This window comes from Peromyscus californicus, unplaced genomic scaffold, assembly GCF_007827085.1.
Source record: "Peromyscus californicus insignis strain IS unplaced genomic scaffold, ASM782708v3 Scaffold_13__1_contigs__length_99412109, whole genome shotgun sequence".
NCBI lineage: Eukaryota > Metazoa > Chordata > Mammalia > Rodentia > Cricetidae > Peromyscus > Peromyscus californicus.
In genome coordinates, this window is record NW_026294424.1 from 61,793,518 (window position 1) to 61,811,719 (window position 18,202).

Here is an 18,202-nt window from a genome sequence, read left to right on the forward strand (position 1 = left end):
GTTTCTACACATTCTCCAATGTAACGACCCTCACTTCCACTCAGCTAATCCAGAACATTTCTTTAGACCCTGTATTGCTCGCCTCAGACATCATCATGTATTTCAGACTCCTAGGCCTCACACAGACACTGGCATGTGGTGGGGCTCAATAAAAAAAAGTCAAGTTATAATAGCATAATAACTTTTTCCATAATAATATAGGTTTTTTATTATTCAGATTACAGAAGCTCAGTTATTTTATTTTTCTTAAGTAATTCCAACAGATACAAGGTAAATCATTTAAAATGTATCCATTCTAAAAAGTAACACAGATTTAAAGGCCTTATAACTTCAAATGGGGGCCAAAGTCTTGGAGTATTTTAACAGTTTTTTTTTTCCTTAAGGAAAAAATCACGTGGACTAGTGCATAGGAATATCTAAGCTATCATCAATAACTAAGCTTCACCTAAGGAATCTGGAAGTAAAACAGTCAATGACCATGTAAGATACCAAAAGTCTATGATTTCTTTGTGTTTCAATCATGTTCTATTTCTATATAATGCTCACCTTCCGTAGCAAACTGTTCTAAGTGTTTTAGGGTGATTTCTTTGTACTTGGAAGTCTCTGCAAGTCTTTCATAAATTACTGTGTCCTGGAAAATAAGCAGAAGGCACAGTGGATTCATTAAGCATCCTGGATTTAATAAGACTGAAGTCCACAACATTATTTGTCTCCAATCTGTACAAAAACTCCCAGTGTTTTTTTTTTTTTTTTTTTAAGCATAGAATATTTTTTTTTTTGTTTATGAGTAACAATGATTCCCCAAAGACCGGAAGGAATACAGCTGGATCTGTGGGTTTGGGCTTGTATCATGGATTCAATCAATCACAGGCAGAAAATGTAATCTGGCCTGTAAGGCTGGGCCTGCAGAGAACATGTACGTGCTTTTTCTTGGGATAATTCCACAAACAGGACGATAGTATTTTCCACATAATGTTTGCGACGCGGTAAGAATTGCAACTCATCCAGAATTGGCTGGAAACACAGAGAAAGGACCTGGTGTAGTCTTAGAGTCTGGGAAGTGGAGGCATTGGACAACTGTGCAACATACTGAGAGAGCGCTATCCCTGAAGTTTTGGCAGAATTTTGTGCATTGTATTTAGCGGAGAACGCTCTAGAACTCAGGGAATATTGGGAAGTGCTGGCCGGACAGAGTCTGTCCTGTGCAGCTCTCCCGTGAGCTGGAGCCTCAGCGGCTACAGTGTGGACATAAAACTCATCCACCCGCAGAACCTTCCAGGGACAAGAGCACCTTTATGGGTCTGTGCTCACAGATGCACACACGTGAGGCAGCACTGGACTGCCAAATGTCCCGAGATGTCTGGTGTCCCAAGATGCCCGGTGGGGACACGATGTCTCTGACTGTGTCTAGCTTTAAAACTTGGTCGACTTCATTCGTAAACTAGAATTCCCGGATCAAAACCGATATTATTTCTTTGAAATTTTCATACAGTGTGTTTTGATGCTCTTCACCCCTCCTCCGGCCCGTTTTAAAGTCCCGTTGGCTTTAGCTTTGCACACCAGTTGCTTTGCTCTGCTCTTTTCTCCTTTATAAATTGCCTATCGTTCCCTTAGCTGTTCGCTGGCCTTGGTTTAATGTCTGAAACAACTTCAGTCTTCAGCCTTCGTGACTTTTTATTAGACCAGGAAAAAATAAATCATCTACCTGCAATTACTCTCTCAGTGGTAGTACCCACGGTGGGGTTTCTAGTCTTGGGTTGAGATCTGGAAGCTGACTAATGGAGTATGATTTAGAGCCCTTGGGAGAAACGCAACCAAGTGACCTCACAACAGATGGAAGAGCCCAAGCCCCAGTTAGGAATTTCTTCTCATTTTCCAGTAGTGGGATGGGAAGGGAAACAGGGAGGGAAATGACAGTTTGTGATCGTGGCTCCTTCCTGGGAGGGCAAAGAGTTACTTGGGAGTTCTTTTCTTTTTTTTTTTTTTTTACGGCGGTTCATGAAAATTTCCACGAGGTTAACAAAGGCCATTTTCAGAGGAAGAAAATCTTTTCAAAACTTGGGAAACGGAAGTGGTGAGTGAAAGAGGGGGGATCTTAAACTCTGCAGTAGATCTAAGCACACTGGTGCCCAGAAGAATCAATGAACTGTCTACATTCTTCGGGGTATTGAGAAGAGCAAGGGAGGGAACATGGCCTTCTGTAGCAAATACAGGTTTTCAAATGACAGTCACAGTGGTTGGCCATGCTTGCCTGTGAAGAACAAAATACTTAAGAGATTCTTTTGGGGATACAAAGCCCTCACATATAAATTTTTCTTAATTAAAAAAAAAGAAAAAATCTAGACTCAGACACAAAGATATTTATTATTATGATTAAAAAAAAACAAGAGTCTGCCACATTTTTAGGAGTGAGAAAAATTCCTCCACAGACACTAGTAGAGGTATATGCCATCAGGTCAGACTTACAACTTATGGAAAGCTCCCCAGGGGATTTGGTTATCTTGTATCCTGGCCCTCAATAAGGAAAAGCAGGGAAAACACAGTGACCAGATATTCTTGGGGATGGCATGGCACAGCCAAATCACTGTCACTGTGGGTGGGCCCAGGGCTTTGCGGAAAGTTAAATCCATGTTAATCATTCCTTTTTGGTGACCATTCACTCAAAAAAATTGTTTTCCTCTTGCTTTTTATCTTTTTGTTCTTTGGAGACAGGGTCTCACACAGTTCAGACAGGCTTGGAATTCATTGTGTAGCTGAGGATACCCTTGAACTCTGATTTTCCCGTTTCTACCTCCTAAGCACCTGGGATTACAGGCACGAGACACCACCTCTGGCTCCCACTGTGTTTTAGACTAAAGTTCGAATTCAGCTCTGTATTTTAAAACATATTTTTGTCCATGTGCATGTGCTGGTATGCACATGTGCGTAGGTACATGCATGTGTGTGTAGGCACGTGTGTGTGTGTGTGTGTGTGTGTGTGTGTGTGTGTGTAGGGACATGCACGTGTGTGTAGGTACATGCATGTATGTGTAGGTACATGCATGTGTGTGTAGGCACATGCACGTGTGTGTAGGTACATGCATGTGTGTGTAGGCACGTGTGTGTGTGTGTGTGTGTGTGTGTGTAGGGACATGCACGTGTGTATAGGTACATGCATGTGTGTGTAGGTACATGCATGTGTGTATAGGTACATGCATGTGTGTGTAGGTACATGCATGTGTGTGTAGGCACATGCACGTGTGTGTAGGCACATGCACGTGTGTATAGGTACATGCATGTGTGTGTAGGTACATGCATGTGTGTGTAGGTACATGCATGTGTGTGTAGGTACATGCATGTGTGTGTAGGCACATGCATGTGTGTGTAGGCATACGTATATGGAGGTCACTGGTCAACCTCCAGTATCATTCTTCAGCAGCTAGTCATCTTCTTGTTGTGAGACAGCGTCTCTCAATGGCTTGTGGGGCTTGCCCATTGGCTATACCAGCTGTTAGACAAACCCCAGAGAGCCTCCTGTCTCCATCTCTCCTAGGATTATAAGCTCATGCTATTTATTTTTTACTTTTATGTAGGTTCTCAGGATCAAACTCAGGTCCTCACGCTTGCATGCCAAGCATCTTACCTGCTGAGATATTTCCCCAGCCTCAACCAAAATACATTTAAAAAAAGAATAAACAGCTTGTGTAGGGTTAAAGTCTAGGGCATGCTGATGATGGGAGAAATAGTCTTCCCCAGGGAAGAGCACACCCTTTGGTTATCCAGTACCAAATGGCCAGCCCTAAAAACATACTGTAGTGGTTTAAATAAGGATGGCCCCCATAGGCTCATATATTTGAATACTTAGTCACCATGGAGTGGAACTATATGAAAGGATTAGAAGGATTAGGGGGTGTGGCGTTGGAGAAAGTGTGTTACTGGAGGTGGGTTTTGAGGTTTCAAAAGCTCGCAGCAGGCCCAGGCTCGCTCTCTTGTTTGGCCTACAGATCGGGATGTAGCTCTCAGCTACTGCTCCAGTGCCTGCCTACATGCCACAGTGGTCCTCACCAGGATTAGAATGGATTAAATCTCTGCAACTGTAAGCCAAGGCCCAACTAAATGCTTCCTAAGAGTTTCCTTGGTCATGGTGTCTCTTCACAGCAATAGAACCGTGACTAAGTACGTTCAAGTAACATGACACAGACTGAGCAGGCTGTATTTAGAAATACATATGCATATAAATATATGCATGCAATAATTAATGAAAAAAGAGGCCGTGAATTTGAAAGAGAGCAAGGAGCGGTCTATGGGAGGGATTGGAAGGAGGGAAGGGAAGGGAGACATGATGTCATTATTGTGCCATGCTGAGTGTGTGGGACCAGAGAACAACCCACAGGAATGGGTTCTGTCCTTCTACTATACAGGTCCCTGGGATTAAACTCAGGTTGGCAGGCTTTGCGTAAGTACCTTGATAATCTCACCAGCCCATAATATGCTCATATTTAAATATACACAACACAAATATTTTCTGTGATAGACTCCATTAAGAATTAACTAGACTTTGCTCTGATATAGTAGAGAACTGCCAGAAGCAGTTCTGATTGTAGATACGGTTTATTTTGGATATAGCATAGACTTTTAAGAGACACGTACTTTGAAATTTTTGGTCTCCTAAAGGTTCATGTAGGATCAAATGTGTTTTTCAAGTTTTTCTGCGGTTTACAGTAAACTGATTGAAAAAACTAAAGTTTTATTTGAGTAAATGGTACTTTTTTCTAACTGGCTATGATTGCAGATATAAATTGTAAACTGTATATGCTTCCATTTTTAATTATAAAATTAACAAAACAAGGTATCTTCCATACAGAAACTCTTAAAAAGCAGGAAATATACATCTCACGCCAACCCAATCACTATTTCTTTATACTGTGTGTTACATGAAATTTTCAGTACTGTCTTCTAATTTACTAACTTTATTCTCCCTTCAATTGTGTCTAATTCAGAATTTACTTCATTTAATTTTTTAAAAAACTGTTTAAGGTGTCTTATCCACCCTGCATGTCTACCAGATTCTCTTCCCAGTTTCTTTTTCAACACAAATAGCTGTAACTTCTTTATTTATCATGCTGAGCTTCTAAACACCCTGAGGGAGAGTGGTCTACACAGATGGACTACTCTGGAGCGAGTCCATGTTTCTCTGGTTATGGTGCTCCGGTGTGAGATTTCCACACAGATCCCCAGCTCTGTATTTTCTTGTATGCATGCCAACCTGACGGTTTTATAGCCTTAGCTGGGGTTGGCATGAGCCTTTCTCAGCCCCTTTGCATGATTAGAAAGCTCAGCACTTTGGTCTTGGCCTCAGAGTAGGGAAGCTGGCTTGCACCTGAGCTCCCTAATTGGACTGAAGGTCAGCTCAACAGGAGGGAAATCATGCCTCGTACTGGAAACCTAGCCAACTCCCTGGCACTAGTGATGTTATGGGTCTTAGAGGAGAGCCTACTACTGCCACAGTTCCTGACTACATTTTAAAGCTCACTGTTATACCAACAGTTAAGTGTGGCTCACACCTCACACTAAAGAAACTTCTCTTCGGAGCAGAGACCATTATGGAAAACCACAACGGGTCATAATGCAGAAATCAACTAATGGTGGGGAGCTCCGCCAGCTATCGCAGATACATTTACACCACGACACCTGTACCTAACGCTCAGGGACTATCACGGACTAGAGGGTTAGAAAGATCAGAAAGTCTGTTGTGAGATGGTGTCTCCCAGAAATGATGGGGAAGCTAAACACCGAAGGGTGAAATCTCAGGGACCCTCCCTTAGTCAGGGTTTCTATTGCCGTGAAGGGACACCATGACCACAGCAACTCTTATAAGGGAAAACATGTAATTGGGGCTGCCTTACAGTTCAGAGGTTCAGTCCATTATTGTCACAGCAGGAAGCATGGTGGCGTGCAGGCAGACATGGTGCTGGAGAGGAACTGAGAGTTCTACATCCGGATCCACAGGCAGCAGGAAGGAAGAGTGAATCACTGGGCCAGCACTGAGCTTCTGAAACCTCAAAGTCCACCCCACATTGATACACTTCTTCCAACAAGGCCACACCTAATCCAACAAGGCCACACCTCCTAGTAGTGCCACTCCTTATGCGCCTATGTGGGCCTTTTTCATTCCAATGGCCACAGACCCCACCCATAGACAATGAACTGCATGCAACCAAGGAATGTGGAGAGAAGAAGAACTGGTCTTTTATTCAGTGTGAATGTATAACATGTGTTGCAGGTACCCCTGGAGGCTGGAAGAGAATCTGGCTCCCATGGAGCTGTGTGGGTGCTAGGAACCAAACTCAGGTTCTCTGGAAGATAAGTAAGAACTCTTAAAACAGCTGGGTCATTTTCCCAGATCCTTTTACTCCAGTTTCTGTTCCTGGAAAATCCAGGCTTCAGCACCGATAGCCCTGTGTAACTCCCAGCTCTCTATCTTGGTAAAATGGTGTTAGTCCACTCGGCAAGCCAAGTAGAAATCCCCAAATGATCCCTGATAATCCTTTCCTTCAGCACCTGCAAACATCAATTACCAAGGCTTAAATCTTCCTCCCCAGTCTTCTCTGAGCCTGTCTCCATCCATCCCTAGCAGCTCTTGCCTGGAAGAGATAAGGTTCAACCGGAACCTCTGCCTGCATCTGTTTGCAGCCCTCAAATCATCTCCCCCAATATCATGGAAATGATCAAGAAGAAAATACCTGCTCTTGAGCACAGGGATGGGGCCAAACCCAACCCAATCCCTCACCCAAACCCAAGCCAGACAAACCCTTCTGCCTGGCCCATGTTCAGCTATCCCATGTCAAACCACAAACTGCAGTTCTCAAACAGTCCTTGCTGTTTTATTACTTATCTCTGTTTTGGTGGGGAAACCATACAACATGGAAGTTAATATGTGCAAACAATCTCTGTGGTTAAAAAAGGGTAGCCAATGTTTTTATTTTCTAGCCAATGCTTTAATCCCTCAAATAAAAGTATAGAGGTAGAATGTTCAAAATTTTAAAAAGGACAGGTGTGATTTGGGTGTTGTAAACCAGACGGATGCCAACCATTGAATGGGAGGTCTCAGTTTCCCTTTATTCTCTTACTGTGCATGTTGCCATAGGAACATGGACAATCTGTACCACGTGACTTAGCACCACCTCCTAATCATCTTTATAGGCACTTCTTTGGCTAGACTTAAGCTCCTGACATGACTTAGGTCATATCGTCACATCTCTAAAATCCAGTTCAAAGCCTGCAGATAAAACATTCATGATGGACACATGTTGGGTGTCTTAATCAATGGGAACACAATAACCAAAGAAATGGTATATCCAAATTCAGAAATGATTCTACCAAAGTGCCCTAAGACCAGCAGCACTCAAAAATTGTGTTTTGATGCTTTAAAACCAAGGCATTTAACTTTCTCAACAGGAATGTAAACAAGAGGTTTGCCTTTATTAAGTTTAGTTTCCTAGTTTCCATGGAGCAGAGCACACTTATCGAGTCCATTTAAAATTGTAAAATTCCAAGCTGAAGCGTGTCAAGGGCTTACCAGGCGCAGGGCACCGCAGGAGGAAGTCCTGACTGATCTTAGCAAAGAATGGCCTGCTTGGTAGCATTCTCATTTTTTTCCATGAGTGTGAACATACTTTAGCTAGGAAAATTCAGTTGAAATGCACAATACTATTTCTGTCAATATAATCTACTCACAAGCAACAATCAGCAATCCTGTAATATTTAAAGCAAGACAAACAAGCAATACCAAATGAGAAATTACAGCAATAATTGTAAGCCAACCCTCTCCCCATTTCTACGGTCTTTAGGCAAGCAGGATAAAATTGGAGTGTATCCTTATATCCTAATACAATTTAAAAATACTTTCTGTATTTAGTCATCTGCTAACATAGCTAATATAACATAAACCTCAAATATCATGTATTAAAAATTGAATTACAAAAGTAAGCTATGCCAGACTTTTTCAATGCACCAAGTTTACCCAGAAGGAGTTCCACATTTCACCAGAAGAGGCTGAATGCTGTTTCTATAAAACACCAACAAACGTGGATGTCATCAGCTTCATGTTAAACATCTGTGTTGCATTTCCATAGCAGGATGCCTAACACGTACATTATAAACCACCATAAATCAAAACTGTAAAAGGCCAGAAAAACTTACAGCTCCCTTGCAGTACAGCCGTAACTTCCCGGATGGAGTGCGAACCACCACTGACATTCTCTTCCTAGCGCTGAAATAAAGAGGTTTTCCGTAATGGGGCATCGTACTGCAGATCTGCATAGACACGTTTTTGTTGTGTTTCACAGTGACACACGTTTTTGTTGTGTTTCACAGTGACATAATTAATCTGACCAAATTACAAGCCATATTTGTGCGTTATACAAATTATCTCCTGAGTATACAGCTGGGTGACTCAGAGAGTTAAACTATATTTTTGAAGTCGCCAGAGTACCATCTACTGTCCTAAAGGGATAAACAAAACAGTTCCCCAGACACCTGCAAGAGTTAATACCCACCAGAGTAGCATCAGGTTTAATATGTTAATATTGGAAAACTATTTGAGCTAGTATCCTATTATATGCTACATTTAAAAATTAAAAACAAAAATGATAGTTTTACATATACAATCACAGAGAAAGGCAAATGCTAGCACTTTCAGAAGCAATATAAGCATTCATTATTGCTTAAATGATTGCAGCAGGCCCCTGACTGAGAAGGGTATAGCCCAAGACCCCCAGCAGATGCCAAAGACTGGGGATAGTATCAACCCAAAAATGCAATTTTCCTGTACACACACACACACACACACACACACACACACACACACACACACACACACACGTATATACCTATGACAATGTTTAATTTGTTAGAGTAAGCAATTAACAACAGCAACTAAAAGAATAATTATAACAATATACCTTACTAAAAGGTATTTGAAACTTAGGAATTGTTTGCTTCTATAATTTTCCATCAGATACTTTTTTAGAGTATGGTTGACCATGGGGAAGTGAAACCTCAGCCAGGGTGGAAATACTGTACTTTAAGAATACAGTAAACTGGTCTTGCCTACACACGTTAACTCAGCCCTTCTTCTTCTTTTTTTTTTTCTTGAGACAGGGTTTCTCTGTGTAGCTTTGGTGCCTTTCCTAGAACTCACTCTGTAGCCCAGGCTGGCCTCAAACTCACAGAGACCTTCCTGCCTCTGCCTCCCGAGTGCTGGGATTAAAGGCATGCGCCACCACCGCCCGGCTACTCGGTCCTTCTTGATTCATGCCATTCTTAGGCTAGTTCTGATTTAATGGTCCCAGACTCATCAATTTACTTCTCCTGGCAAGATCTCTTAAGTCCAACTGGGAACCCTCTTCTGAGATCCATCAGAGTAAAATGGCCATTGCAGAGAAAAGTCACTGAGTCAGAGATGAATACTATGGGGTGTACAAAGCAGAGGTGCTTCATACTGACCACCTGTACGCTTCATCCCTCTGTGATGGCTCCCATCTCCCTGTAAGGCCTTGGTACATGTTCTTCACTATCCAAGCCCTTCCACACTTCCTTCTTGCTCCAGACTCTGAATCTCGGGGACTCACCTTGAATCCCTTCCTCACATTTTGCAGCCTCCACTACCTGGCTGTGCGCTCCCTTCTCCATCGTATTTTCTTGACATAAGGGAGAAATAGTTCTGCTTTTCCCAGAGCCCTTCCTGGCATGTGACTGCTAAATCGCTCCTCTCACCTTCTCAGCGGCCACGCAGCTCTCCTGTGAACCTGCCCCTTTCTCCTTCTATATGGATCACGTTTACCCACAAACATGTTCTAGTGTCTCCCTTATACCTCACCTAGCCAGGCATCCTCCCCGCCGTGAGCCACATGCCCTTTCAACTCTATAGCTCAACTCTGGGTGAACTACGCCTAGACACAGGCTCCACCCACTCATCTCCCCATCCACTCCCATCTTCCCACCATTCCAATGAATACTCGACAGATCTTTTTCAAACTTCCCCTTACCTACGCTGGCAGCTGCTTCTGAAAAGATAAAAAGAAATAGTTCTGGGCTATTTATTAGTCTACTTTTGTCCTCTGTATCTTTAACAATAAAGACTTGATTTTTTTTTTTTTTTTTTGGTTTTTCGAGACAGGGTTTCTCTGTGTAGCTTTGCGCCTTTTCCTGGAACTCACTTGGTAGCCCAGGCTGGCCTCGAACTCACAGAGATCCGCCTGGCTCTGCCTCCCGAGTGCTGGGATTAAAGGCGTGCGCCGCCGCCGCCCGGCCAAGACTTGATTTTATTGATTCCTTCCTCCCAGTTGTCTTGCCACAGTCGCTCATGCGAGCCACGCACTCTACCGCTGAAGCATACCCCACAGTCCACTTCTTATTCCCAGGCAAGCTCTGAGTAAGTGGCCTGAGCTGGCCTTGAACTTAGTCTGCAGCCCAGGGAAGCTTTGCGCTTGCGATCCTCTTCTTTCTGTCTCCGAAGTAGCTAGGATTACAGGCCCGTGCCACAAGATTTGGCTAAGTCTTAGTTTGTAACCAATCCTTAATAGTTTAGAATTCTTTCTAATCATTTCTAACTAGGGGCTCAGTCATCCGCCTTCCACTTTCCCCTTGATGTATATTTGATCTTCAAAAGATCCTATTGACTTTCAAGCTTTTGGTATCATTTGGAGACCAGTGACAACCAAATGGGTACTTTAGCCATAGCTGTTATGTTTGGCTTTATGTTTCGGGCTCTTCTATCCACCTCCCTACGGGGTACTTCCATCTGTCTTACAGACATCTAAAGCATAGTGTTTCCAAACATCTCATCTACCACATCCTCTTCCTCTGTCTGCCCTCCATGTACAGAGCATTTCTATATACCCCACGGTTCACATCCTCTTCCTCTGTCTGCCATCCATGTACAAGGCATTTCTACATACCCCACGGTTCACATTCTCTTCCTCTGTCTGCCATCCATGTACAAGGCATTTCTACACACCCCATAGTTCACATCCTATTCCTCTGTCTGCCATCCATGCCCAGGGCATTTCTACACACCCCATAGTTCACATCCTCTTCCTATGTCTGCCATCCATGCCCAGGGCATTTCTACACACCCCATAGTTCACATCCTATTCCTGTCTGCCATCCATGCCCAGGGCATTTCTACACACCCCATAGTTCACATCCTCTTCCTCTGTCTGCCATCCATGCCCAGGGCATTTCTACACACCCCATAGTTCACATCCTCTTCCTATGTCTGCCATCCATGCCCAGGGCATTTCTACACACCCCACAGTTTGAGCTAGGATCCTAGCCCTTCCTTCTCTTCCTTTCCTTTATTCCCGCCCAACCCATTCAAGCTACAGCCAATTTCCACTGACCTCCCTCAGACAGGTGTAAAAAGCCCATCAACTTTTCTTCCATCTCACCACGCTCTCCTGATCCAAACTGCGAACACATTCCCAGAGACTATCTGACAGCATCTCACTCATTTCCCTCCCCATTCTGAAGCCCACCCCCACTACAGAATCAAAGACCTACTTTTGATTGATTTTTCTCCATGGCACTTTTCAGAAGCACAGAGTGGCCCCAAAACCACATCTATATGCTAATTTATATGCTGCTTATATTACCTCTAACACAAACAGGGCTGGGAAAAACACTTTATCATGAAGCCAGAGATGAGCGACGTATGTGGGAGTGCTCTCTCCTAGGTAATGAACTCAGCTGCTTCCTTTGAGCTGTTTGGAAAATACAGCGCAAGGATAGTGTTTAATATCGGGACAGATCCTGTTGTTTGGTCACATGGTCACTCCATATCAAGACAGCCACCAAAGTTAGCATACAAAAGGGACTGTCTCCCTCAGGCAGTGTGTAGATTTGCATATGTAGGAGAAAGCCCAGGAGAGCAGGCGGGTATTTCTTTCCTCAAATAAAGTATTGCTTTTCCGGCCGGGCGGTGGTGGCGCACGCCTTTAATCCCAGCACTCGGGAGGCAGAGGCAGGCGGATCTCTGTGAGTTCCAGGCCAGCCTGGTCTCCAAAGCGAGTTCCAGGAAAGGCGCAAAGCTACACAGAGAAACCCTGTCTCGAAAAACCAAAAAAAAAAAAAAAAAAAAGTATTGCTTTTCCGTTGGGCTTAAGTTTTTGAAGTATCCTTTGAGAGGTAACACACGATCTTTAACCCCGTAGTAAGACCGATTTGTCCCAAGAACATAGGGTGGCTGGTCAATAATGCAGACTATAAGTCTGAGTAGAGTGGTAAAGCTGAAGGCCTTTGCTCTAGCGGGAATGTAAAGACCCCCAGAAGCTCCTATTTTTGATATTTTGTCCTCCATTGGAGAGCTATTTTAGGTAATCCTGAGACCTTTAGGGCACAAGGCCTGCTTGGCTGAAAGGTGTTACTGGGGGAGAGGTCTTCAGGGTTATTATGGCTTGGCCCTCTTCTGGCCCTGAGCTCCTGGATTAATGGAGATTTAACGAGACATGCCACGAGCTCTTGCCACCACACCTGGAGCTCCAGGCACCTTGCTTTCCCCACCGTGATGGACTGTATCCCTTTAAAATGTGAGCCAACGGAAACTTTCTTCTGTATGTTGCTTCTGGCAGGACCTTGTTACAGTGATTGACACAGCCACCATTATTTCTCTTTAAGAAAGGAGTAAGTGGGACACTCCCTTTACTTTCTGTTTCTTCCTACTAGATGGTAACTCTCACTTCACAGAGACAAGTGGGCATACGGAACATACAATTATAATGGAGGCTTTCTAAGTCTTACTAATTCCATTCCACATAAATCATTATTGCTTTATGTCTTTAGGTCTTTAGATGCTGTAGTTTGGAACTGAAATCTACCTCCCAAGGCCCATGTATTGGAGAATTGATCCCAGAGAGGTGCTATTAGGAGGTGGGAACTTTTAAATGGTAAGAGGTCTTTGGGTCATTAGGGGTAGGCTTTGAGGGGGACTGTGAAACCAGAGTCTATTTTCTTGCTCTCTTTTTCGTTTTGAGGTATCTCATGAGTGCTAACGCAATCTTTGAAGACTCCGTGGTAGGACCATCAGGTCATGGGGTGAGTAGATTCATTCTTCCCTGTGTTCCTCCCTCACCACAGGTCCAAAGTAGCTAGACTCACTGACCATGGAGTGCAACCTCCAAAATGAGCCAAAGTAAACTTATCTTTAGAAGATGATTATTTCAGGCATTCATTATTACATCGGAAAGCTAGCTAACGTACCAGCCACAGGATTCTTAGTCCTATCCTGTATCTGTGATTCAGGTAATTGCATTTCAAAAAGACCCTTTGAGATGCCAGCTCATGCAGTACCACACTGTGAAGAAACCTGTGTGGGACTAATCTAAACTGCATGGAAGACCTTAATATTTTGTTTAAACACATAAATAAAAGTAAAGCATATGTTCCAGCTATATACAGGAAAAGAAAAAAAAAAAAAAAGGATGACTATGTATTCCTCTCCCCCCAACAAATTATAGAGCAGGTGTCTTTACCTGGTGAACTCTAGGACATTGAGCAATTCATATCTTTCTTCCTGACCCAGCTGTAGAATAAAAGAATTGGAAATATTTTAGGTTTCTTGGAAATAATCACTGGTCACAACATTTTATTGTAAAATGTCAATAGAAACACAGTTTCCCACCCCCTTCTGAATGACGGGAGAGAATTTGCTAAACTTTCAGGTTAATGAATAGTGAGAGACAGGAGAGGGCGCAGAAGAGTTCCAAGTGTCATGGGAGCAGACCTGAGAACAGCTGGGACCCAAATGGAGGCCCATGGGACAAAAGTGTCTCCATTTGGAGACAACTGTCTGTTGTCACTGTCCTCAGCTTGCTAACTAAGAAAGTATAGGCCCAAGGAGTCAGAGAAAGAAAATGAAACAATAAAAAAAATGTCAAAAATTTATCTTTAGAAAATAATGGAAAATGTTTTTTTTTTTAATTTGAGTTAGGAAAAAGTTTAATGAAAAGATACTGAGTACAAAGATGTTAAGCTATGAATACATGTACAGGTGCAACAGAAACACTAATGATAATTTTTAAAATGAGCTATCATTTACATTAACTAAAATACAGAGCTCTTCCATGCACACTGTATAGTTTGATAAAGGCACCGCCTGTGTGAACACCACCCTGCTGAAGATGCTGAACATCTGACCCAGAATGAATTCCCTTCTTCCATTTCCAATCCATCTTCTCCCTGCCCCAAGGCAATGGCTGCTCAAGAGTCTATCACTATAAATCACTTCTGCAAAGTTTTCAGCTGCATACAGATGGGGTTATAAAGGATGCTTTCCTTTGTGCTTGGCATTTTCTCCTCCTCAATATAGAGTTTCTGTGATTTATCCACACTACTAAAGAGTCGAGAATTCATTCTTTTTCATTGATTAGACTGTCAGACAGATCACAACCTGTTCATCCTCTCCTGCTGATGAATGCATTCTGTTGGTTTTCCAGTTTGGCATAACCGTGAACACAGCCACCACGAACCCTCCATTATAAGCCTTTGGGCGGACACAAACTTCCTTTTTTCCTGAATAACTGAGAACTGAGTATAGCTGCTGGATCGAGGCAGGCTTTCCTTTACTAGAAAACTCTTAAAAAAAAAAACTCACTAACATTTGTTTCCATCAATTTTTTTTTTTTAATTTTAGTCTTCACAGTGGGTGCATAATATTGTTTCACTATGGTTTTGCACTTCCTTGATGACTAGCATGGTCTGTCACGTAGCTGTTCGGATATCACCTGCTGTGACATACTTTTTTAAAACTTCCCACTTAAAAGCAGATCCTGAATAATGATCTTTTTTTGTTGTTGCTGGTTGTTTTGAGACAGAGTCTCATGTAGCCCAGGCTGGGCTTGAAACTCGCTGTGTAGCACAGGCTGGCTCTGAACTCCCGATCCTCCTATCCCCCACGCACTGTGATAACAGGCCTGTGCACTCTGCCCAGCCTTCTGGATACTTATATGACCAAACATTTAATAATGCCTGGAATCCAGAGAAGAAACAAAGGGGAAGATGGTTTAAGGGAGATAAATCTCCATTTAGCAGAACAGGACACCAGTCGGTAAGTCTAGTTTGGAGGAATCAATCTTGTCTATCGAGCATATTATCGGCCACCGTTTCGTTAAGTGTTTAAAGAACCAAATGAAAGGACGGGCAATGGTGCCCCTGGATGGGAAACTTTGGTTTCACTGTGGTCTACTTCCTATTGCCATTATCTCTGAAGCTACATGAGCGTGTTAGGCAGGTTTTAAAAAGTCCTTAAAACATAAGTGACTTACTGAGTCTATGATGACCGAGTCGGGTGTTCTTCCAGTGAAGACAAAATTCAACTGCTTGGCCGCTCGGACCAGCGCTCCCTCATCTGTGTCGGGGGAAAGGAACAGAGGACAGAAAATATCATACATGAAAATATAAGGGGAGGGCACTGGCGTGCTGCAGCTTTCTGCTTGGTTAGAGTTCTCTTCATTATGCTCTGAAATCGACTCCTTCTCACGTATATGATGGTACCAGAGCCATGAGAACAACGTAAGGATCATGTTCCTGCACACCGAGTCTCACTGCGTCACCCACACCCCAAAGTGACAGCTTGAAAGGGCCCCTTAGTCAGCACATGCTCAAGAACACCTTTCTCCAAAAACATGGCAGGAAGTCTTCTAAAGTTCCACCCTTGCCCCCTACAGTGCCCAGGGATCTGAATCGCTTAAAGTGTCAGCTGCTTTCCTCGCCCTGTCACTGCTGAGAGGGATAAGAACACACACACACACACACACACACACACACACACACACACACACACACTGGTGTTCACACACACACATGCACACACACGTGCGTGCACACACATACAAACACACACGTGTGCACACACACGCATACACACATGCATGCACAAACACACACATGCGTGCACACACACACACACATATACACACATGTACTCTATCTGCACCAGCAATATTTCTGGTTTAGGAATTTGATGCATTTTACAAGTCATAACCACTAGTTTAGAATATGGCTTTAAAATACAAAGTGTATCATTTTCCTAAACGTTTGGATTATTTACCTAATTTTATCTCGGAAATAAGTCTAAAATCAAGCCTAAATAGTAAACATTGGTAACTAGCAAATATTTTACAGAATCCCCCGAAGTACAAGGAGCTTTCCTCACCAAAGTGAATACAGAAAAGCTGCCCTACCATTTCCTAAAGATAGGGACAAAATTATGTTCTGAAACCATGCACAGCAGTTTTCTTTAGGCAAACAAATCCTCCCTTCCCATCTGTCTATGTGTAAAACGCATTATGCAAGAGTTTATTCTTATTTATAAGGGGAACAATTACATGTATACAAATACTTTAATTCCCTTGTATACACTCTAATTACTCAATTTTTCATATAATTCATTTGAGAAAAATCACATATACAAAGCAATGTATTTTAATGCACACACACACACACACACACACACACACACACACACACACACATATATATTTAATTCTGAAAATCAAGTTTGCAATTAGGAACCAATTTTTAAAAGTCTGAAATCATAATTTGGTTATGTTCCATTTTTAAATTAAATTGAAAATATAAGTTCCATAATACCAAATTTCAGAATAACTTTCTACAGAAAAATTCTTCATCGTCATTTCCTCTGTACCTGGAGATGCTGCCTGGTAAAGGATCTTCTCGCCTTCTCTCTCTGGTACAGCTGTGTGGCAGACTGCCATCATTGTGAGGAACTCACAGATGATAGGTGCGGTTGGCTGTGAGGAATAAACACATAATTCATCCTTTTTCATTTAAACGTTTGACACTAATGGCAGTAATGTTACTTCACGGCCATTTATTAAGAATACAGCTGGGAAGCATTGGGGGTGTGGGATTCCAGCCAATGTCTATTCTGAAGAAAACCTATTTAGAACTCAATTTATTCATTCTTGTACTTCCCCACTCATTCTGTAAACATTTATTTAACATGGCTTTGCGCTCTTAAACAGAAATGGCAGAAAAAGATGATGAATTTGGTCCTAAGTGGACAGAAGAGATAATCTAAAATGTTCACTTTATTTGTTTGTAATTTCTAGTCAGATTTAAATTTCAGGTATCTAACCTTTGAGTGGGGGAGATGATGTGTGCACTTCTCTGTAATGCCAGCCTCCTTTTCTCTAATATATCTACAGCTATATATCTATATCTATCCAACCGTCTATGCAGGCATCTGTCTATCTATCTATCTATCTATCTATCTATCTATCTATCTATCTATCTATCTATCATCTATCTATCTATCTATCTATCTATCTATCTACCTATCTATCTACCTATCATCTATCCATCCATCCATTCATCTATCTATCTATCAACCATCTATCTGTCAATCTAAAACAAGCAATTACTGAGCACTACCAACTCTTCAGGCTCAAGGCAGACTGAAGGGTGAATCCTTTCCATAAGCTTCTCAGATCTGATGAGAAAAGAACCTGGACACTAAATAGTAAACATCTTCCTGTCTGGCTTCTGGAGAGAAATGCCATTCCAATTAATAAAGAAAACGTACTGTGTGCCTATGTTCGTATAACCTCCAAAATAAAGTAAGCCAGTTGGAAGGGTTCAGTTGGGTTATGGAAACAAAAATTGCTTAGTCGGAGAGAGTGGACAAAGAACAGGGTCCGGCCATGGAGCTTAGACTTGCAGGGGACACAGCAGACAGACGTGGCTGCATGGCTTATTCACAGCACGCTGAGGACTGCAAAGAGAATACGCCAATGCCATGCGAGGTGACAGGAGTTTCTGGCTGTCCATGAGATATGGAGATAGATCTATGGAGGACACCTGAACCTCATGAAGAACTGAGACTAGAGGACTCCACTAGGAAGAATGGCATGTACCTAAAAAGGTCCCAAAGGAGGAAAGATGGAAGTATTTGAAAAGAATGAAAGAAGGCCTTGGTGGCCTCCAGAGGAAGAAAGAAACCGTGGTTCAAGGCAGAGTGGTGATGTGAGTTGGGGCAGGTCAGGACACTCTGTGAGGGAAGAGGGAAGCCTGGGAGGTGACAGGACTTGATGCCAGGGCAGTATTCCATCAGTGAAGACACAAACCAGGAGAGCCGGACTGAAGAGCACACAGGGGCTATGGCGGTCTGGACAGGGGACATGGAGGTTAACAGTTAACTGCT

At 42.7% G+C, this 18,202-nt stretch overlaps 1 protein-coding gene across 4 annotated transcripts in view; it reads right to left on the reverse strand.

Annotated features, from left to right (window-relative positions):
• Window positions 1–18,202, reverse strand: part of Atp8a1 (ATPase phospholipid transporting 8A1) — a 231,457-nt gene that overhangs the window by 112,072 nt on the left and 101,183 nt on the right. For all 4 annotated transcript variants that reach the window (XM_052735065.1, XM_052735066.1, XM_052735064.1 and 1 more), the window contains 5 exons: window positions 16,685–16,790; window positions 15,303–15,385; window positions 13,512–13,561; window positions 8,182–8,251; window positions 547–631 (listed from right to left, as the gene is read on the reverse strand). In XM_052735065.1, coding sequence (XP_052591025.1) covers window positions 547–631; window positions 8,182–8,251; window positions 13,512–13,561; window positions 15,303–15,385; window positions 16,685–16,790 — 394 coding nt within the window. The remainder of the gene's footprint in view (window positions 1–546; window positions 632–8,181; window positions 8,252–13,511; window positions 13,562–15,302; window positions 15,386–16,684; window positions 16,791–18,202) is intronic.